The 20,631-nt window shown below is 51.7% G+C and overlaps 2 protein-coding genes across 3 annotated transcripts in view; one reads left to right on the top strand and one right to left on the bottom strand.

The window, feature by feature from the left end:
- Nucleotides 1-22: 22 nt before the first annotated feature.
- GSTZ1 (glutathione S-transferase zeta 1) lies at nucleotides 23-10,056 on the bottom strand. 2 transcript variants are annotated; one of them, XM_046647121.1, is made up of 9 exons: nucleotides 9,906-10,056; nucleotides 7,091-7,142; nucleotides 5,124-5,191; nucleotides 4,534-4,614; nucleotides 4,049-4,174; nucleotides 2,670-2,748; nucleotides 2,043-2,095; nucleotides 1,239-1,288; nucleotides 23-470 (listed from the first exon to the last, which is right to left on the bottom strand). In XM_046647121.1, exons 1-9 carry the CDS (start codon nucleotides 9,918-9,920, stop codon nucleotides 344-346), a joined length of 651 nt encoding a protein of 216 aa, XP_046503077.1. In that variant the 5' UTR covers nucleotides 9,921-10,056; the 3' UTR covers nucleotides 23-343. The 2 variants fall into 2 exon arrangements, with proteins under 2 accessions (XP_046503077.1, XP_046503076.1); XM_046647120.1 differs by lacking the exon at nucleotides 9,906-10,056 and adding an exon at nucleotides 7,444-7,514.
- A 12-nt stretch (nucleotides 10,057-10,068) lies between these two features.
- POMT2 (protein O-mannosyltransferase 2) overlaps nucleotides 10,069-20,631 on the top strand; it is a 41,177-nt gene continuing 30,614 nt past the window's right edge. The window contains exons 1-2 of the mRNA XM_046647109.1: nucleotides 10,069-10,628; nucleotides 18,448-18,532. Of these exons, the coding sequence (XP_046503065.1) occupies nucleotides 10,180-10,628; nucleotides 18,448-18,532 (534 nt within the window). The 5' untranslated portion in view covers nucleotides 10,069-10,179. The remainder of the gene's footprint in view (nucleotides 10,629-18,447; nucleotides 18,533-20,631) is intronic.

Below are 20,631 nucleotides of genomic sequence, written 5' to 3'. Positions count from 1 at the left end.
AGACTTCCTTATGGCGCTCTGGTGAACTTGTCAGGCATTTTAGTCTATATTCTCGCTTCATCTTCATGATTGCATGACATAGATAGTAGGTAATGTTCCTGCCTACCTCTCTCCCAGCATCCTCCCACCACACCATGCCTGCATTTGACAGATGAAGGGACTGAGGCAGAAAGAGGTTCAGTAAGAAGGCAGATCCAGGGCTAGAGTTCAAGTTCAAGGGCTAGGAGTTAAAGTCTCCTGCCATTCCAGTTATGGCTCATTCATTTCCAGGCCTGTTCAGCCCAGCCAACTTCTGCTCCTGCACCCCCTCCCTGTTCCTGCACCAGTGGGGCACGGTTTGAGGCTAGGCTCTCAGCTCAGGGGGTGTATCCGGCTGCCGGCAGGGGTGAGACACTTGGAAGGCCTCCAAGGCTAGCAGCGACTTGTTGATGCGGCTGATGGTAGGGTAGGGAGTGAGATCCACCTTGAACCTATGGCAGAGAAACACCCATGTAAGCCAAGGTCTGCAGGGGCACAGGGAGAGTGCCCTGTGGGTGGCGAGGCAAGCACAGGGGCAGGGCTGGATGAGGTCCCAGCCCTGTCAGGCGGGGTAGCCTTCTTCCCAGGCAGCTCTCTGGGGTTGGGTAGGTCTTGTGCAGTATCATCTGGCATCTCTGTTAGCTCCTGTTCCCATTCCAAGCAATGGCTATTTAATGACAACCTGCTACATATATGGCATACTGCTGGGCGTTTATATATACAGATTATTTCTCCACTATGTCATAAGCTTCCCAGGGACAGAGAATGTGTCATACATTTCCATATGCCTAATGGTGCCTGGTGCGATGCCTTCCACAGAGAGGTTCTCATTCATGTCTTACTGAAGGGCTGATGGAGGAAAGCAGAGGTAGAGCTCATGTGGGGCAGACATACTGCATCTGGGGACAGCAGGCTTTTGGGGTGGTTTTTTCTAGGGGTAACCACCAGGTGAGCTGCCTCCTCCTAGGAGAAAGGGCTATGCGGGATCACCTGGGCTGTGCTGGGCATGGTAGGGGGCATTCCACTGATTTCTGCCCTGTCTCTTCCAGGTCAAAGTGGCCGGGGTGGCCTGGCACAGGGGGCTCCTTGGCCACTTGGGGAGAGTCCCTGCATGAGATGCTACCTCAATAGTGGAAGTCGGGGCCTGACTTGGGAGGAGGCTGGGCATTTTGAGGGGAGGAGCCAAGAGGAAGAGGGAGGGTGGTGGGGTCCTCTCTTACCTTTCAGCATTTGCCACCTGAGGCACTAAGCACAGATCAGCCATGGACACCTGAAAGAGGGTTGGGTGGATCTGCATCATGGTGTGCACTCGACTCAGACTGGGCTAGGTGTGTCCACTGGTCACAGTACTGGGGTGCCAGCCCCTGACGTTCCCATATGCTTCTGGCTCTTCCATCCATCCACGTCCCACCCCCCCACCAACCCCAGCCCGGCCTTGTCTGGGTCTGTCCCGAGAACTGATGCCCTTCTCCCAGACCTGGCTCGTTGCCTGGACAACCAACTCTGGGTAGCCAGCGAGAGTTCAATAGTGCTTGTTAAAAACTGCTATCACAGGCCCTTAGTGAGGGCTCCCAGAAGGGACCAGTGCCTCAGGGTGGGGGGTGGGGGGCCTTGGAACCAGAATTCATATAGGACCAAGGCCTTAGCATATAGGAGTCAAGCATACCTGACGCCTAGAATCTCAGAAATGAGAGGGAACAGAGACATCGTCTAATATAATCCCTTATCTGATGCCTGGACCACCTCTTCATCTCAGAGATGAGGTGTTCAGCTTGAATACTTCCAGGAATGAGAAACTCACTTCCTCATGAGGAGCTCCCCATGAGCTAACTTCTGCTCGGCAAAGAGAGGATAACCTTGGGTCTTGGAAGCCCCCACCCCACCTGCAGATGCCTCCTCAGGAAGCTCTCTGAGCAGCGCCTACCCTGGGTTAGAGGGAGATGGCTGAGTCTAAGTGGAAGAGACTGGCAGCCTGAGGTTGGCAGGAGGGCAGAGCTGCCATGGGCAGGCCTGGGGGGGCTTACCTCATTTCCCACACAGTACTTCCCCGCTGTGGTCTGCAGGATCTGCTCCAGAGCTGTGGGGAAGCCACAGGAATAATCTTACTCTGGGCACAGAGAAGGAAGATCTGCTTTTCTGGGCCTTACCCTCCATAGTTATGAAATGGGTGGCTATCTAAGTGACTGGCTGGGGCACGTGTGCTGGAGGGAATGTGACAGCCAGATCTGAAGAGTTGTAGGGACATGGGGACAAGATGATGTCTCCCTGGGCTCCTCAAGCCCAGCTGCCATCCCCTCCCCCAGAGGGGACAAGACATGCCACTGGCCAAGGCAGCAGCTCTTACACCGATGGGCTGGCACTTGGCTGGCCTTGGTTTCCTGGCTGGAGTGGGCAGTGAGGCAGACATCAGGCCATCCAGCTCCCAAGGGCTGTGGGCCTCAGGTACTGAGCTCCTGGAAGTGCTAGAGGTTAAGGCCAGGTTCGGATGCCGCCCAGCCCACTGCCTCCTCAGCCCTGTCCCCATTCCCTCATCCATGCCTCTCTCAGGACCAAAGAGCCTGGGAGGCTGTTTCACATGTCCCAGGCCCTGGACTTGGGGGCCATTTCTCTAAAAGGCTACCCTGGGGCAGCTCGCCGGAGTAAGGACTCACCATTAAAGCCAAAATTGATGGCCTCCTGGGCCCAGGTCAGCTGGTTCTCCTGTCCCACTTCCTTCAGGACAGACAGGTTCTGTGCAGCCCAAGGAAAACCTGTGATTGGCTTTGGGGGCCAGGCTGAGCCTGCCAGCGCAGCCAAGCCCCTCAGGGGAGCTCAGTTCCGATGTGTCCCTGGCTGTGCACCTGTCCCACCCTGAGCTCTGTGAGCCAGCTTCCTCCTATCAGGGCCCTGAGGTTGGTGATCTCAGGCTGCCCCAGTGGTCCCTGTGGTCTGGAAGCCTGTGACTCTGGCAGAGACGTACAAGGGTCGGGGCACAGGATGCTGCCTTGGCTGTGACGGGTGTGCCACAACTCAAGGCCTATCCCTTGCATCCAAGCCTTCTCCCTTACAAGGTCTCTTGTGGGGAGAGGGAGTGTGATAAAGGACAAGGGGTGGGATGGGGCAGGCACATAGGACTGGCTTTCAAGAGATTTGGACTCTGGTTCATCCTTGCACCCCTGGAGCCATTTCATTTCTGGGCTTCACTTTCCTCATCTGTAAAATGGGGATGTCTGTCTGCTCCAACCTCCTTTGTTGAAAAAGATAAAGTGACATGGGGGTGGGGGGCACAAGTGCACAGTCAGGAGTCCTGGGCTCTGGTCCTTGCCCTGCCACTACTTAGCTGGGTGACTCTGCAAAGTCACTCCACCTTTCTGGGGCTATTTCCATATTTGCAAAATCAGGGGTTAGCAGAGCTGAATTGTTTTATTACTTATTTTTTAAAAAACAAAATCTTGAGCCAGCCCTGATGGTCTAGTGGTTAAAGTTCGGCACTCTCACCACTTTGGCGGCCCGGGTTCGCTTCCTGGTCGTGGAACCACGCCACCTATCTGTCAGCTGCTATGCTGTCGCGGCACCTCACATACAAGAACTAGAACGACTTACAGCTAGGATATACAACCATGCACTGGGGCTTTGGGGAGCAAAAAAATAAAGTAAAATAAAGTCTTGTGAGAATCCAAATCTCTGATACAGAACAGATGAAAGGGAGGCTGCTCTGGCTAAAGGCGGGAGGCCTGGCCCCATGCTGCTCAGCCTCTCCCTGCCACCTGGCCCTTTCCCACCTTGACCATCTCTGGATACGTCCTTGGAAACCCGGGGCTTCTGAGAATGCAGCTGGGGACCCAGTGGAGTAGATGATTTCTGGGATCCCTCGCCCCCTCTGCCACGTGGTCTAGATCTAAGACCCTGAGAATCCCCGTCTGTGGCCACCCCCACCCCCAAGCTGGGCACCTCGCTGTGGGCTCTCCACAGTCATGAGGCGAGTATCTGAAGGTAAGAGCGTGTGAGGGGAAAGGAGTGTGAGAGGTGTGCAAGTGCACAAGCACCACACCTGCAGAGGCTGGATGCCGCTGGCGATGAGGTCGGAAATCATGCGCACGTGGGCCCTCTTCTTTGGGTCCTGAGGCAGGAGTCGCGGAGTGGGCCGAGTCTCCTCCAGGTACTCAATGATGGCCAGCTGTCCAGAGGGGAGCAGTGAGGCACGGAGAGGGCCCGGGACCCCTGGACCGGCGGGGACAGGGCCAGCAAACTCCTCCTCCTCCTCGCCCTCCTCAGCTGGGGCCTGTGAAGCCAAGAGGCTCCCCAGGGAGCTGAGCCCTTTCTGGACCCCTGTCCTGCAGTACTTGGTTCCCCATCTGCTCATTTTCTTCACTTCCCAAAACAATCAACCCTCTCTCCCTCCCGCCTTCGCTCCCTCTGACAAATGTTTATCATGCCCCTACTAAGTGCTAGGCCCCAGACACAGGCAAGGAAGGCTGGGAGGTCCTCTCGTTAAGGGCACCGTTCTCACGAGGGTCTCCCAGGCCCTGCACTCACTGACTGGCCAATGATGGTCCCATCAATCTTGAGGGCCGGCACCTGCTTCATGGGATTCAGTTTCTGGAATTCCTCAGAGAACTGTGGAGACAAGCCTCTGGTGGGCTCAGCAGCCTGGCCTGAGTTGGCTAAAACAGACCAGGCAAGCAGGAAGACCCCAGGCCTCTTGCCCACCTGCACCTCCCTGCCCTGGGGAAGGCCCTGGCTCCTAGGCCCAGGGGGATACCTGGGGGATCCATGCAGTAGGCCAATCAGGGGCTGCTGAGCTACAGGCTTCATCCCAATGCCCTGGCTATGTCTTTTCCCTTTATCTCACACTGTGGCCATCAAGGTGCATCCAGAGGGCCCAGGATGGGGCAAGGACCCACTCGTCACCCACCCTCCTGGGCTCAGGCACTGAGAGGCCAGGTGTGGTACGGAGCTTGGAACCTGGGCCTTTCCCATGGCTCCTCTTGCTGCACAGCCAGCCACCCTGTCCCAAAGGGAGAGCCAGCAGGTTCACCTCTCTGGGCAGAAGTCTGCAGCCCCCAGCCAGATCCCTCTCCAAGGTCTCTAACTCCCACACTGTGACCTGGAAGTGGCCTCTTTACCTGTTGTCCCCCATCCTTTATGAGGTTGATGGGTATCGTTTCATAGTCAATGCTTTTCAAGGCCAGAGCTAGGAGAGACCACAGACAGCAGGGTCGGGGGTCAGCCTCTCGCTGAACTTCCCAGGGCGACAGGAGGCTGCAGAGGGAGGCTTCTTTCTGCACACTGCTGGGTGGCCAAGGCCTGCCTCGGCCCTATCCCCTTCTCTCCAGCTTCCCTTGTCGCCGCCCGCTGCCCTACCCCAGGTCCAGGATGCTCTACCTCTCATGCCCCTGAACCCTTAGAACCTTACTCTCCATACCCCCAGTGGGGCTCTCATGCCCCTGGGTGGTGCCATAAAGGTGTGCTTTTTGGCACACCGTGGGCTCCTTGAGGATGGCAGGGAAGTGTCCTGTTCACCTCTGCCCCCTCCAGGGCCTTAAACAGTGGTGAGCAGGGCTTGGAGACATGCACTTGTTCCCCCATGAAGGCATCTAAGGGCCAAGGGAAGGTGCTCAAGTGACCATACAGGGCGTGCACAGGCAGCTTACACTCTTTCTGTTTAGAGAAGAATCCCTTTCTAATCCATTTTCTCTGTTCTCAGAGCTGTTTACTAGATTCCAAGCTGGGCATGAGGCCCCTTTGGTAGTCTCAGAGCATTTGCTGTGATTCTCAGTGACCAGATGTCCCCTCCATCCCCTTTGAGGTCTTCCCCTGGCAAGGTGGGAGTAGAAATGCGCAGTCAACCCTAGTGGAGAAGAGCGAGTGTGTATGCATGCACACTTGTGCATTAAAATATAGTGATGGCGGTCTCAGGCAAGGGCAAAGGAGAGAGGGGAGGAGGACGAGATGTGTCACAGTCTAAAGAGAGCCTGGGGGACACGGGGCTCCTCCTCAGTGCTGGTCAGCTCCACTCTGGAGAGTGAAAGTGGACGGGGCCAAGCGGCAGAGGCCAATGCACGGAGGCCCTACAGAAATAGTGCTCATGCTGCTCAGGCTCCTGGCCCAGCCAGGGCAGAGGCTCTGGGCCCAGGGAAGGCATCTTCTTGGAACAGCGTGTCCTCTGGCACCCAAGTGCTCTTGCCCACTGATTCCAGCAAAGAGCAAGTGACTGTGGGATGGGGGAGGGTCATGGAGGATGGCTTCCCAGTTAGCGCCAGGCTCCTAGAAGCGTGCTGCCTGGGTTCGAATTTCCTTACATGCATTTGCTAGCTGTGTGGCCTTGGGTAAGTAACTTCATGAACCTTGGTGCCTCAGTTTCCTTATCTGACAGGCAGCATGATGTAGTAGTTAAGACCATGGACTCTGGAGCCAGATTAGCTGGTTCAAACTCCAGCTCTGCCTCTTACTAGCTGCATAATCTTGGGCAAGTTATTTAACCTCCTTATGCCTCAGTTTCCTCATCTGTACAACAGGGACATTGTACTATTACTGCCCTCCTAGGGTTGTTGAGGTTTAAATGGAACTATGCACACGCAAGCAGAGTTCCCCCTCAGGTGGAGCTGCTAGGACTATGACCTTTGCCAAGGGCTGGGCGAAGCCGAGGGAGGGAGGGATCAAACTAGGACGAAACCAGAGGGCCCCATTTCTGCTTCCCCAAAGCCTCTGGGATTAACACTGGCCAGTTCTGTTTAATTGACCAGATCAAATAAGATAAGAACCGAGGGAGGCCAGCTGTTCCCTCCAGTTACCAGGGACCTGTGGAGTTTGTGAGCCTGCTTTAATCTGGTTGCTAAGGGGGTTTGGAGAGAATGTGAGAGAGGCAGTGGGCCCAAGAGAAAAACCACCCTCCCTTCCTGCGCCCCCCACTCCCCCTGCCCTGTTAGATTTCCTAGGAGCAGGTATGATTCAGGGCTGAGGGCTCCAGGAGACTGGGGTGCTGGTTGCTGGGGTGCTGCCCTGTCTGGCAGGGCCCTCCTTCTGTCCCGGGCCAGCTTTTCACCCGGGGCTCCCTCCCCACGTAGGCTCTTGGAGGAGGTACAGCTCTTACCAATTCGAACTCTCCATGAGCAGGAGCTTCGGAAATAGGAATAGAGGATAGGCTGAGGAGAGAGAGGACGAGGACGCATGTTAACCCATGCTTGGTGGGTGTTCAGCCCCAGGAGCCCAAGGAGAGGAGGCAACTGCCCCCAGACAAGGGGTTCCAAGCCAGTGTTGTTTCTTCCCATCACGCCAGGCCTACTTTCTCAGGCCTGCATCCAGGCAACTCAGGCCAGACTCAGAGCTCTCCGGGTCAGAGGCCTGGGAGTCATGTGGAGCCCCTCGGCTCCAAACTGCCATCATGCATTCCTGAGGTCTGAGGGACCCCGAATGGGGCAGCCAATGTGCAAGTGCCTTCCTTACCTTGCCAGACTCGGTCATGGTGCTGTGGTGACCCTCGGCCTCTCAGGGAATGTTTCCTCTCACCCAGCTGCAGGGCAGGGGGCGGAACCCTGAAGGCGGATCCCATGAGCCAATGGGGAAGCTGGGGCTAGACAGGCATGAGGGGACCTTTGACTCTGGAGACAGGGGATCTCTTTCCAATTTGTGGGAAGTTATTTTATGCTCCTAGTGGAGCCAGGTTTGGCGTCCTGGGCAGACAGGGTGGCCTGGTTTTGAAGCAGTAGTTCAGGTGGTGCAGTGGGCTGGGAGCTGGCAGTCCAGGGGTCTGGTCCCAGCGCAGGAACTAGCTCTGCACGACCTTGGACCAATCCCTGCCTTCTCTAGTCTTTGGCTCCCTCATCTGTAAAATAAAGGGTTGCCCTAAAATGATAGGTTAATTCCTTCCAGCAGTGGCAGAAAGACCAGGAATTCTGTTTTTGAAGCTTTGGTACTCATCTCTTTCAATTCACCACCCACCAGTCCTCCAAGCTCTCAGCTGGTCTCATAAAAATAGCTGGAGGATATGCCCATTGACTCCAAAGCTGAGGTCACAAGCTGGCAACCCAGTGTTCTGTTTGGTTTACACTGTATTTAATAATGTTTCAGTTAGTTGCCAACATTAAAAAATCAGGATGTTTTCTATACAAATCCTGTTGTCTGTTTTTTCTTTAAAAAAATCTGGAGACAGTGGACTCCGGTTCCTGAGTAGCAACAATTGATCAGAGCTGATTAAGGGCCGCCTTCAGTCAGGGCAGGCGTTCTCTGATCTGCCAGGGCCCCCACCTGGCCCATTTCTCTCATTTTTATTACCTTGAGGCCCCTGAGGCAGCTGAGTGTCTGACCTCTCCTCTAAAGTATAAGGGACTCAAAGTTAATTTCTCTGGTGCTTCTTGGGTAAACCATCATTTCAAAGCAGGACCAAGGACAGAGTTACCAGTAATTAGCACTCACGAATCTTCTGGCAGACACATTTGTATCCAGATGGATGAGGGAGAACTCAGTGGAATTTCTTAGATCAACCCTGTCTACCATCCCTCTGACTACAGACATTTCACCACAGTTCCCTCTCCCTTCTGCACCCCTGCCACACCAAGCTGCTATCTGACTCTGCTTTCACCATCCCTGAACTACCAACTCTGTCTTCTAGGCGGGCAAGGGCAAGGGCATGAGTGGGAACCTGGGCCCTCTCAAGTTGGTTCCCGAGCCTGGGTGTTCCAGTCTGTACTTTTGTGGGAAAAATGAAGATGGTCCTGGCATGGAGGGCAGGTGACAGGCAGTAGGTGTCCTTGGAAGGGGAGGAGTTGGGTGGCCACAATTGGATGTGCCCTATTGGGAGGTGCATCCCTTTCCTTACCTGGTCAGGCTGGAGGAGCTGCTGGGTCCAAGAGACGGGGACTGGTAGTGAGGGTTGGGACCACTGAAGAGCCAGGTATTAGCTTAGAATCCTTGAAGAAATGCTTTATCTAAATACTAAATGTTACACCTTTGACCTGTACTAAGAGTGACCACAGAGTCACACATGCCACTGCCCTCAAGTTTCCTCCTTATGGGCCATCAGGAGACATGATGGAGGGCAGTTTCTGCTCTTTCTCTTACTGACGATAACCATCTGAGCCATGCCACATTCCTTTTTGCAGTTGTAGAACTAAATTTTAAGTCCAAGTATCAGTCTCATCACCACTCCTGAAGGAATTTGCTTTCCAATTCAAATATGGATTCTGACCACTCTAGCAGATTTTATTTTTAAACACATGCTTTTAGAGGATTCCTAAAATCCCATCTGGGAGTGGGAGGACTATCCATTACTAAAGTGATGCTATATCCTACCTGATGTGCCTGCCACCTTCCTTGGAGCTACAACAGCAGTCCTCAAACTTTAATAAGACTCATCTGGGGCGCTTATTAAACATGCAGATTCTCGGGCCCCCGCTCCAGTGACTGATACAGCGGCTTCGAGGCGGGCCCAGAAAGCTGCCCGGGTGACTGTGATGATTTAAAGCAGCACTGCCTCCCCTCGGCCCTGGTGCTCTCTTAAAATGCAAACGACCCTAGAAGACCGTCCGTTGACTGTTAGGACCTGTTGGGCCCGCCGGCTGGGAAAGGAGCACGCAGGGCTTTGCGGAAGAGGGAAGCGAGGGCGGACCTTTGGAAGCCCTAGCAGAGGGCTTCGGAGAGGTAGGCGATGCGCGAGGTTCTGCAACTGCAGCCCGCCCAGCACGCCCCACGAGGGCGCACCGCCTCGGACGCACTTTCCCCTGGCCTGCCGGCGCCCACACGAAGCGCGCAGGCGCGGGGTTGGGGGAAGCGGGGGCCGACGCGGCGCACAGCATCCTGGGAGTCGTCGGAATTGTGGGCAGCGCCGAGCGGCTCACCTTTGACCCCACCCCCCAGGGTTTCTCAGGGTTTCTAAATAGCGCCCCTCTCCCTGGATGCGTGGCACAGACCTTCCCCGCTTGCATCTCGCACTTCCAGGCCAGGCAACTTCGCCCCTGGGACTCTCCGACTTGTCGACGATCGAGGCCCAGTGAGACCCGACACGTCAGAACCTAGGCGTTCGTCTGGGTAAAGCGAGGGGCTGGACGAGAATGATGTTTGAGCTCTCGTTTAGCCCGCCCCGCCCTGCCGCCACGCCCCCACTCCCGGCGCTGCTGGGAGTTGCAGTTCCTTGAGCCCGTTTTCCCCCGTTTTTCCCCGGCGCCCGGGCCCTCGCAGCCCGTCATGCTCTGCGCCACTAGCCGCTTCCTAGCGGCGACGGCGCTCCGCGCCCAGCCCAGAGGCCGGGGCCCCGCGCCCCGCTGCCGGCGCCGGGAACTACATTTCCCAGGGCACCCCGAGCTGCCCCTTTGTGACTTCTTGACGGGGCAGCTCGGAAGACCCAGCGTGCCTGCGGGCCGGAGGGCGATCCTCAGGAGGGGAAGGATGCCGCCGGCGGTGGGCGGGGGCCTGGCAGGGTCGGAGCTGCGTGCCCGGAGGGGCCGCTGTGGGTCCCAGGCTGCTAGGGCCGTAAGTCCGGACGTGGCCGTCGAGGCTGCAGCGCGGAGCCACAAACGGCCTGCTCCGGGCTCGCGGCACTTCGAGGCGGCCGGCCGGTGGGCCCTGCTGGCCCTGGTGACGCTGCTGTCCTTCGCCACCCGCTTCCACCGTCTGGACGAGCCGCAGCACATCTGGTGAGTGACAGGAGGAACTCCGCGGGCGCCATGGCAACCGGGAGGAAGGGGACGTGCCCTCTGATTGGCCCGGGGGCACGGAGGGGGCGGGATTCACAGGAGGAGGGGCGGGGCCGCACTGGAGGGGAAACTGAGGTTTCTGGTGGCTGCCTCTGGCCAGGTGGTCTCTGAGAGGAATCTTTTTGCTGTGGTGGGTGGCAGTGGGATTCCTCAGGACCTGAGGAAGCAGACCTAATGTCTTGCAGGTTATGCTGCAGTGTCTCACCTGGTTCTCAAATTGTGTCTTTTAAAGATGCTTTGAACTTTCCAACGAGAATTGGAAATTCTTAGTACAGATATTCCTAAGCTCTGAGTTCCTAATCTGCAGGATTTCCAGGCATCAGTGGAGGGAACAAATTCCTAACTGGGTACCCTCGTTCTCGGGAGCAGGGACAACTTGTGTGTCCAAGGATGGTGACAAGAGTCCCAGGAAGCGGGTCTGGAGTCATCCTGTGAGGAGAGACTTATTTTCTTAAAGTTTTTGTTTTGTAGGACTCAGTTTCAAGAGTCAAATTTCATTAGCTAAGCTTAAAATTTTCCAGCTGGAAGGAGGAAAAGTTTTATACAATCTGATAATGGGTAATTTGTTAGGCCAACAAGTGATACCATGTTTTCTTAGTATTACTGAGGAGAAGGTTAGTGTAGGGGATGTTAGAAATGGAACTTCTTGACCAAAACTCAAGCAAGCAAGCTAACAAACCCACGGAGGGTTCTCCTACTTGGAAGTTAATAAATTAGCTTGATACTGTTTCGTGAGTCCTGGCAGAAGACATGAGACTTGGAGGCCAGAGACAAAGGACTTATTACTCATGGCACAGGAAGCAGGATGAGCATCAGCATATTGGATTCAGTTCCCAGTGCCCTCCAGGTTGCACAGGGTGGCACTGTGGGCTTACGTGGATGAGTGCGTACACAGTGGGTAGCCTTGCAGCTAGGGAACAACAAGCTTGGGGAATCTCTGTTTTACATTAAGCAGTAAGCAAGCTTACTCTTTGTCCTGGAGAGACATTACCTCATCTCTCAAAGTTGCTTGTTGCAAACACAACTCTGAGAAGTGGCTCAGGTGAAGTGCAGTCAGGGCCTTGCATTCCTGCCCCACCCAGCAACATGCTTGAAAGTGCAAGAGACTCACAGAGGACTGTCTCTCCCAACAGTCTCACCCCTGGATCCTACACTGTCTTGACTTCTAGCAAATTTTCACATGAATATGCAACTCTTTTGGCTACTCTGATTAAGCTGACTGACAGACGCAGGAGCCAAACCTATTCAATTTGTCTCATACAGCATTTAATTAAGGCTACACTCAATGGGACTCATAGCAGTGGGATGAGGCCAACTTGTGGTGTTAACCTCAACCATGCCATCCAGGGTTCTGGATTCAGCCGCCTGTGAATAATTGCCTGTGCGTGGGTGTGGGGAGGACCAGTAAGTCTTAAGACAGCTAGAATGTAGTCTAAGCCCAGTCTCTTATCCATTATGATCTGTGCACAGGTGTTCAGACTGACCTGTGATCTTTGGTGTCATTGCTAATAATTACAAGTCCCTTCGTTAAAAAAAAAGCAACTCCCATGCCCAATGGAAAGACATTCCATGGCCCCTTCTTCCCCTCCTAGCCTATTACCTGAAGAGGTGCAGGTCACTCCAGTTCAGGAACTTTTGTTAAATTCCATTTGGATCACCATCAGATTTGACTTAGATCACCATTACAGTGGTTTGGTTAAGCCACTTAGGCAGTGAGTATCACTGAGTAGTTGCAGCTTCAATTGCTATTGAAGGCATAACCTAAGGCCCCTAAGGTGTCAGGAGAAGTGTTTCTATCAGTCCAGACCGACAGAAGGTTGTGCTGGTCTGTGTGTTTGCGCACACATGAGGGAGGTCCATGTTTGGGAGCTGGTGTTGATGGCATCAGGCAAATCCGAACAGTTCAAGACTGGCCATGTCTACATGAGTTTTTCTGATTTCGTAGTGGGATGACAGACTGCCATCAGATTGCCAGCTAGGGCTGTCACTTATTTGTATGATATGAATGTTTTGCCAGGCTGGGTGCTGGGCCTAAGGGACAAAGAGACCATGTTTCCCTTTTCTTTACATTTCCAGGAGTCTAAGATGTTCCCTTCCCAGGTGCCAGGGTTGTTTCTTTCCTTCCATTGTCATATAATCAGTATGTCCCACTCTAGTAGCTGTAACTTCACCTTTTCCCCAGTTATCCTCTACATCCAGACCTCTTTACCAAAGGCGTTGTTAGAAAATTGACAGAGACTCATTATGTCTCCCACATTGGCCCGTGTGAGCCACTGTAGGGGGACTTGACAAGCTGTGTACTCAACCAAGTGATCATTATCTTTATGCTCCAGGACCGTGTCACTCCAACAACAAAATCTAGGTGACTGAAGGAGAATTAAGTTTGAATCCCATGGGACACCCCCTCCACTCTGCCCAGGCTGATCTGGAGTTGCTGTTAGGGGAAAGAAAGACAAATCATACCCAGGAATGGTTGGGGAAGAATCTCAAATTTTCAAGATACGTTATATAACTCTCTACTCCTTTTGTCCTGATCATGACGCAGTTGGTGGCCAAGAGGAGATGAACCCTTTCTGATGATGGCTACATTAGGTGATCAAACTGCTTTACTAAAGTGTGTGAGCCAGGAGGAGGTGAGGGAAGTAGAAATCTTTTTGAGACGACTGTTTAGGGCTTGAGAATATCACATGCCTGTGGATGGCAGGGAGTGTGGAATGTCATCAAAGACCTTGACTATTGGCCCACTCTTGGGTGGTCATTGCAGAAAAAGTTACACCGTTGTCAGACTAGATGGTTTGGAAAGCCAAAAACATGACATAGTTTAGTTTCAAGGGCCACAGTGGTGCATCTAGAGTCAGATCATTGGACTGGAACAACATCGTCAACACCGTAACCAGAAAAAGTGTCAGCAGCAGTGAGGCATCACTGATAGACTGGAGAGGGAAACAAAGTCCTAATATGGTCAATTTCCTTGGAGTGGGCAGGGTCAGTGCCCTGTGTAATGTGGCTTCCTTTACTGCAAGGCGAACAGGCCAGCTTTTGGAGGTGTCACAAGTCACCACAATGCAGTGATGGCTTCTGCTTCAGAACATACAGTCCTTTACTTTGTGCCCCGTCTACCATGGTAGATGGGTTTCTGTGCCTGGGGCGTTGATGAATTCAGGTGGCAGTGGCAGTAGTCTGGGTGGAGCAGGCTTGATGAGCAGCTTGATTCCGGTCAGTCTTACCAGAATACTGCCCCTTACGATAGGCATCTACGTGAGTGAGCCAGATTGTCCCATCGGCAGGCAGCCATGACTTTTTCCCACAGTTCTTGACTCCGAAGAGGAGTTTTTAAAATTTCTCAGTATATAGTTTTACATGTGGTACCCCAGATGGCTAGGCTAGTGGCAAAAGCCCAAGAGGCAATAAAAATGTAACTTGTCTGTTTCTTAGGAGTACTGTCTAAGGCAAGAGTGATGGCTTTCAATTCAGCCCATTGGGCTGATCAACCATTTCTGCAGTCCAGAGCTCTGGCCTTCCAGAGTTGTCCCTGGGGCTGGATGACGGCTGCTGCCCAATGGACACCATCAGCTTTTAAAGTGGCCTCATGGTCAGTGAACCAGGCACAGGCATTGAGAAGAACCTCTGTGAATCACACGCCCCACTGAGCCAGCGGCTTTGCTTTAGGTAGCGGAGTGGGAGATAGTTTCTCCCAAAGAGAGTGCTGGCATCTCTTCACGTAAAATCAAGATGCCGCTAGGGCCGGGCTGGCTATCCTCTTGAATATACCATTTCCATTTGACCAGCGAGGCTTGTGGAGCCCTTCCCTTGTTATCCAGAGATTCCAAGTTGACCCACTGCAAAGTGGCAATGCCAGTCCAAAGAGTCCTAAGGCCTTCATGGGTCAGGCGCTTAATGTCAGCAAGAACTTAGTGGTAGGTTAATAGCTGCCCCTTCGAAAAAGTATGTACTCGGTGCCTGCGTCCAGCAGATGGCGCTGTTACCCTGGAGAGTGGCCTCTTGCTAGCAGCCATTATGTCTTTGAAGCTGTGATTTCCCTTTCTCTTCTCAGGATTTATATTGTTTCTCCTGGACCACCTGGGAGGGGACAGGATCACCTCTCAATACGTGGCAGTCACTCACTGGGCTAATCCTCTTTGACACTTACAGGATCAGTACCAGTTAGACATTCAGCAGTGGGAGCCACAATAGTACAAGGGCCCTGCCCACAAGGTCACTACACCTTCCCTCGCCTGCTGGGAATTGGCTCAGACCCTATCAGTTGAATTTGGGCACTTTCTCCTCCTTGAACTAACGAGTCTGATAGGCCTGCGTTAGGAGCTACGATGTCAGACACCCAGAGATTATGCCATTCCTCAGTGGGGAGTGTGGGGAGTGTGGATGCAGGGGTGGGAGGAGGCTTTTTTTCTCCTTTTGCCCCTTGATAGGCTTGGCACTGCTTCCTCCCAGTGTACTCCCCTGCGTCTGATGCGCCCCCTTTTCTTTCAGTCCCCGTGCACACTATTCTGGCTCTCCCTGCAGTCCTCAGCACCTTTCGTAACCGTTGCGCCTAGGAAACTCCCCCAGCCCATGGGATTGAGCAGGGTGGAGATCTGCGCCCCGTAGCCAATGGAGCCCTGAGTTTGAGTCCCTCTCCTCCCTGCAGTTCCCCAGCGTGCCAGGATGGGTGTGTGGCCTTGAGTCCCCTTTAGGGACAGGGAGACCTGGGCCCCACCTTTTATCATCTTACTCTCGAAAGCAACTGAGATTGTGGTGTTGGGATCATGGGCGAGAGAGGGAGAGAGTGGTTCTGAGGCACTAAGCAAGGCATGCTCACTTTTGGCTTGAGCACAGGTACAAGGATCTTTCAGTGTTTTCATTTTACCCACAGTTCTATGTGGATAACAAGGTTCTTACTGCTGGTGCCATTTATGTCAGCTTTGGAGAATCTTGATTCGGGAGCTGCGTCCATATTGCCTTTTGGCTGGGGCTGCTAGGTTTGCCATCCTGTTGTCACGATTACATCTCTTTCTCCTTTTGCCCAGAAGATAGTGAGCAGTAACCGAGGCAGCATTCAGCCGGTTTGTTTCACTCCTGCCTCTCTCCACTCAGCCTCATTAATAGGAGGGACGTGGAGACTCTTTCTGCCTCCCTTGCCCACCACTTGGGCAAGAGCATTCACTGCCAGATTCGAGGGAATCTTCTCATATCCCCTAATCCAGCCTGTGGGGGCCCTTGTCCTTTCTCTTTCAGAAAGCTATGTCTTAGTGTCCTACGCTTGTCACCAAAAACTGTCAGGGTCCCGGATTTTATTTTACCTTACTTGCAAACTAATAAGTTAGCCTGTCTCGTTTATGGATGCCGGCAGAAGGCAGAGTCTTGGGTCAGAGACACGGGTCTTTATTTTTCATGGCACAGCAAGCAGGACAAGCATCAGCATGTTGGCCTCGGTTCCCCTGCCCCCCAAGTCCCATGTGATACCGTGGGTCTGGATGAATGCCTGCACATGCAGTGGGTTGCAGCACAGCGGAGAAATACTGAACTTGAGGAGTCTGCTGTTTTATAATAAGCAGTGAACAAGACAGCTCTCTGTCCCAAAGGGAGAGATGCTAACTCTTCCCTCAAGGTTCCTTGTTGCAAACAGAACCCTGAGAAATGGCCCGAGTAAAGAGCGGTCAGGACCTTGCGTTCCTGGCATACCCTCCAAGGTCTGTAGGAACAAGAGAGAGCCAGGGAGGCTGTCCCTCCCAACACAAACACGCAGTAAAAGCAGTAAAAGCCGAGAGGAAATGGAAATATCACTACTAGTTTTACTTGGGACATTTTTGCAGTAAAAACCTCATACCTCTTTGCCAGTGTTTCCAAACAGACTTCAAAACTAACTGCAAATGTTGAGACAGTTTAAATGGTGCCCAGCGTGTGTGGGAGGTTATACTCTACAGCCTTCTTCCACGTGTGTTATCTGACGTGCACCCTGACACCTCCCTGTGAGGGGGACATGGCAGATGCTATTATTGTCTTCGTGGTGTAGTGAGAGAAGAGACCCAGAGAGGGGGAGTGATTTCGCCGGGTCATGCTGTGCGTAAGTGGTGGAGCTGGCGCTGGATCTCTTCTTTCTGCAAGTCTGTTTTGTCACACTGCCTGGAAGTTATTTCCCTCTTTGACAGCACCATGCCACTCTCCTCACTTCATGTCAAACAGTGTGCTTCGCAGATGCAGAAGTAATTTACTCTTCTGCCTATCTGTTGGACCCACTGAGTGAAAAAAAGGAAGAGCTCTACATTTTGGGGAAAAGCATGTTTTGTCCCTAATGTTGTAAGTTGGTAATAACTACGTATGGAAGCTGACCTGGGGTTGGATAGCCGCTAGGAAGCACCCATTCTGAGCTTCAGGGAGAGACTGACAAACAGAAATGGCCAGCCTCTGCTGGATAACTGGGCTGCTGCTGGAAAGCCCTCATGCAGGGTGTGAAAAGTTTATGTGGTTGAGTAGAAGAACAAGGTTTTTGCATTGTGTTTAAAAGCTAATGCATTAGAATCGCTTATTTACTTGCAAAATAATTTGTGCATTGAGGATAGGTTTTAGATAGGCTCTTCGTAAGAAAGTCCTGAATTTTTATATACTGGTTAGTTTATTATAATAAGATGAGTGAGTTTATAGTCAGCAGGTTAATTGTCACAAGACTGATGAGCAGAAGCAGACTCCTGTGACAACCATGCTTTATTCATTTATTTATTTTCATTTATTTATTTATTTTGGTGAGGAAGATTGGCCCTGAGCTAACATCCGTTGCCAGTCTTCTTCTTTTATTGCTTGAGGAAGATTGGCCTTGGGCTAACAGCCATTGCCGGTCTTCTTCTGTCATTGCTTGAGGAAGATCAGCCCTGAGCTAACATCTGTGCCAGGCTTCCTCTATTTTGTATGTGGGATGCCTCCATGGCATGGCTGATGAGTGGAGTAGGTCTACACCCAGGATCTGAAACTGTGAACCTGGGCTGCTGAAGTGGAGCACGAGCAACTTTAACCACTTGGCCACAGGGCCAGCCCCATGACAACCATGGTTTAAAGGCTCTTACCAATCAGTAACCCACAGTGTAGTTTGTAATAGCAATAGTAATATAGTTTCTAGTAGCAAAATAGGCTCAGGGTTAGAAGTGAACAGACTTGGAAGGAAACTCTTAGTACAAACCTTTCTATAGTATAGGAAAGCTCTTGTGCTTTTAAAATAAATAGAAACTCAAGATACAGAATAAGTGTAGATTTAACTTAATTTTTTTTGTTGTTGTTGAGGAAGATTGGCCCTGAGCTAACATCTGTTGCCAATCTTCCTCTTTTTGCTTGAGGAAGATTGTCCCTGAACTAACATCTGTGCCAATCCTCCTCTATTTTGTTTGTGGGATGCCACAACAGCATTGCTTGATGAGCAGTGTGTAGGTCTGTGCCCAGAATCTGAACACACAAATCCCAGGCTGCCGAAGTAGAGTGCGCAAACTTAACCACTATGCCACCAGGCTGGCCCTAACTTAAATTTTTGATAACTTGCTTGGTAAATATTTGCTGACTTTTCTTATCTATCTAAATGAAGGTTAACGACCAGCTTCATATTTTGCTTCCTCAAATCACTTGTCAAACCTTTTTTTTTAATCCAAATTTTCTCATGAATTGCTTGAAACTCGTGGGCTGTGGTTTTAACAGTAACTTTACCCTTGCTTTCTTAAGGGTATGTGGGTTGTGTGATAACTTAAGGTTCTCATTTCTCTTTCTGTTTTCCCTTTAGTTGGGATGAGACTCACTTTGGAAAGATGGGAAGTTACTATATCAACCGCACTTTTTTCTTTGATGTGCACCCACCTCTGGGAAAGGTGAGCAGCATGGTGAACGGCAGCTCTCTCCTAGGGTTGGAGCCAAGTCTCAGGTTTGGATTTAATTCTTGGGCCTGTAGAAAGAATTCCCTGACGTTCCAGACAAGCTGCTTTCCTGGAAAAGTTTTGGTGTTTTTAGGAGTCCTCTGCACTCAGAAATGGAGAGAGTGTCTGTCAACTAATGGATGGATAAACAAAATGTAGTGTATCTGTACTGTGAAATATTATTCAGCCATCAAAAAGGAATGACACCTGCTACAACATGAATGAATCTTGTAAACATTCTGCTAAGTGAAAGAAGTGAGACACAGAAGGCCACATATTATATGACTCCGTTTATATGAAATGTCCAGACTTGGCAAATCCATAGAGACAGAAACTAGATTAGTAGTTGCCAGGATCTGGGGGGAGGGAGGATTGAGGAGTGACTGCAAATGGATATGGGGTTTCTTTTTGGGGTGATGAAATGTTCTGGAATTAGGTAGTTGTGATGGTTGCACAACCTTGTGAAAATACTAAAAACCACTGAATTGTACACTTTAAAAATGGTGACTTTTATGGTATATGAATTTTATCTCAATTGAAAAAAGAAATGAGAGAAGGAATATGTTGCATAACGCAGAAATAGCTTGGGGAGCTGATAGTCTGCACCTCCTTTCCCCTCCCCACTCCCAGCGTGCGCGCTGTTTGCCTGGTACCTCTCACATGTTTTACAATTAGAAATTCTGCCAGTCAGAGTTCATTTTACTCTTTTAAAAACAAACTCCTCTGAGAAGGCTAGTGGATTAGCTGTGGCGTTCTCCCAGTCCTTTCTTCCTAACTGTAGGCTGAGATCTTTGGCATCAAGGGGACGAGAATTTGCCTGTTATGAAGTGGAGGAGGGATCTGGAGGATGGAGTAATTAGGGATGAAGGCAGCTGTGGTAATCTGTGACAGATGGACCTAGAGATGCACAAGAGCATGGGATAGGGACAGGGAGAAGGCCCTGCAAGTGGGAGGGATGGAGAGGGAAGTGGGATGGGTGGCCTATTTCAAAATTAGCTCTGGGCCCAGAGAAGGAGTAGAAAATGTTATGCCTCTACCTGTCTCCTTTAGAAGATAACAACAATAAAACTAAGAGCAATTGAACACTTAGTCTATTCTGGTCACTTTAAATACATTGTCTTATGTAATCCTCAGAGCAACCCTATGAAGTAGGTACAGTTGTAACCCCATTTTGCAGATGGGGAAACTGGGGCACGGAGAGGATAAGTAGTTTGCAGTGGGAGGAAAGCTAATAAGCGGCAGAGTCAAGGTTCAGACTGGCTTAGAGTTTGCCCCCTTAGCCATTGCACACACCGCCTTGTGAACTTGCCTTGCCCCGTATGCGGACTACATCTTTTACTACTACAGGATTAAGCTACAGAACTTGAGGAATGTTTGCATTGGGCTAGCCTGGGAACCAGATCTCTGATGGAGGAGAGTTTTCATAGGAAGCCAGCCTTGTCTTTCAGCTGGGCACTTCCTGTCCGCCTTTGGGGTCCCCTAGTGCTGAGCACAGAGCAGACATGCATGTGGGAAACACTCGCTGATTGGTTTTTACCGAAGCCTGCCCATCCTCACACCCGGCCCCTGTGTGGAGGGAGAAATGGACGCTTCTTTCTAAGGCTGCACCCCGGGAGTGTTCTGCCTGTGTGCCCACCTGACTTATTTCGTGAGGGTCCTGTGCTCTACCTGGTTGAAGGAGAGTGATGAGCAAAGTAGCTGTTATAGGTTCTGAGGCGAACCCAGTCAAAGAATCAAAAAGCCCCTTGCAGTGGTGAGTAGGAAGTTTTCTCCTGCAGAACTGAGGCCAGCACCTGCTGCTTCTCTCTGGCCCCCAGCCCTGGCCACCTGGGGGCCCCAGTCACATGGGTGCTTTGAAAAGAAAGAAAAATACGTGCACATTGTAAGAGATGTGATCAGTACAGAAGGAAGTAGAAGGCCAAAAACTACCTTTCCCCACATTCCTGTTCCTCAGAGGTCACCATGGTCACCTTTGTTAACAGTTTCCGATATATCCGCTCAGAAATTTTTTGTACAAATATAAGTGTGTATGTATTTATATACGTACACATGAA

The sequence above is a fragment of the Equus quagga genome, chromosome 20 (assembly GCF_021613505.1).
Source record: "Equus quagga isolate Etosha38 chromosome 20, UCLA_HA_Equagga_1.0, whole genome shotgun sequence".
Lineage (NCBI taxonomy): Eukaryota > Metazoa > Chordata > Mammalia > Perissodactyla > Equidae > Equus > Equus quagga.
The sequence above is the reverse complement of the archived record's forward strand: the minus strand, read 5'-3'. Positions and strand labels throughout refer to the sequence as shown.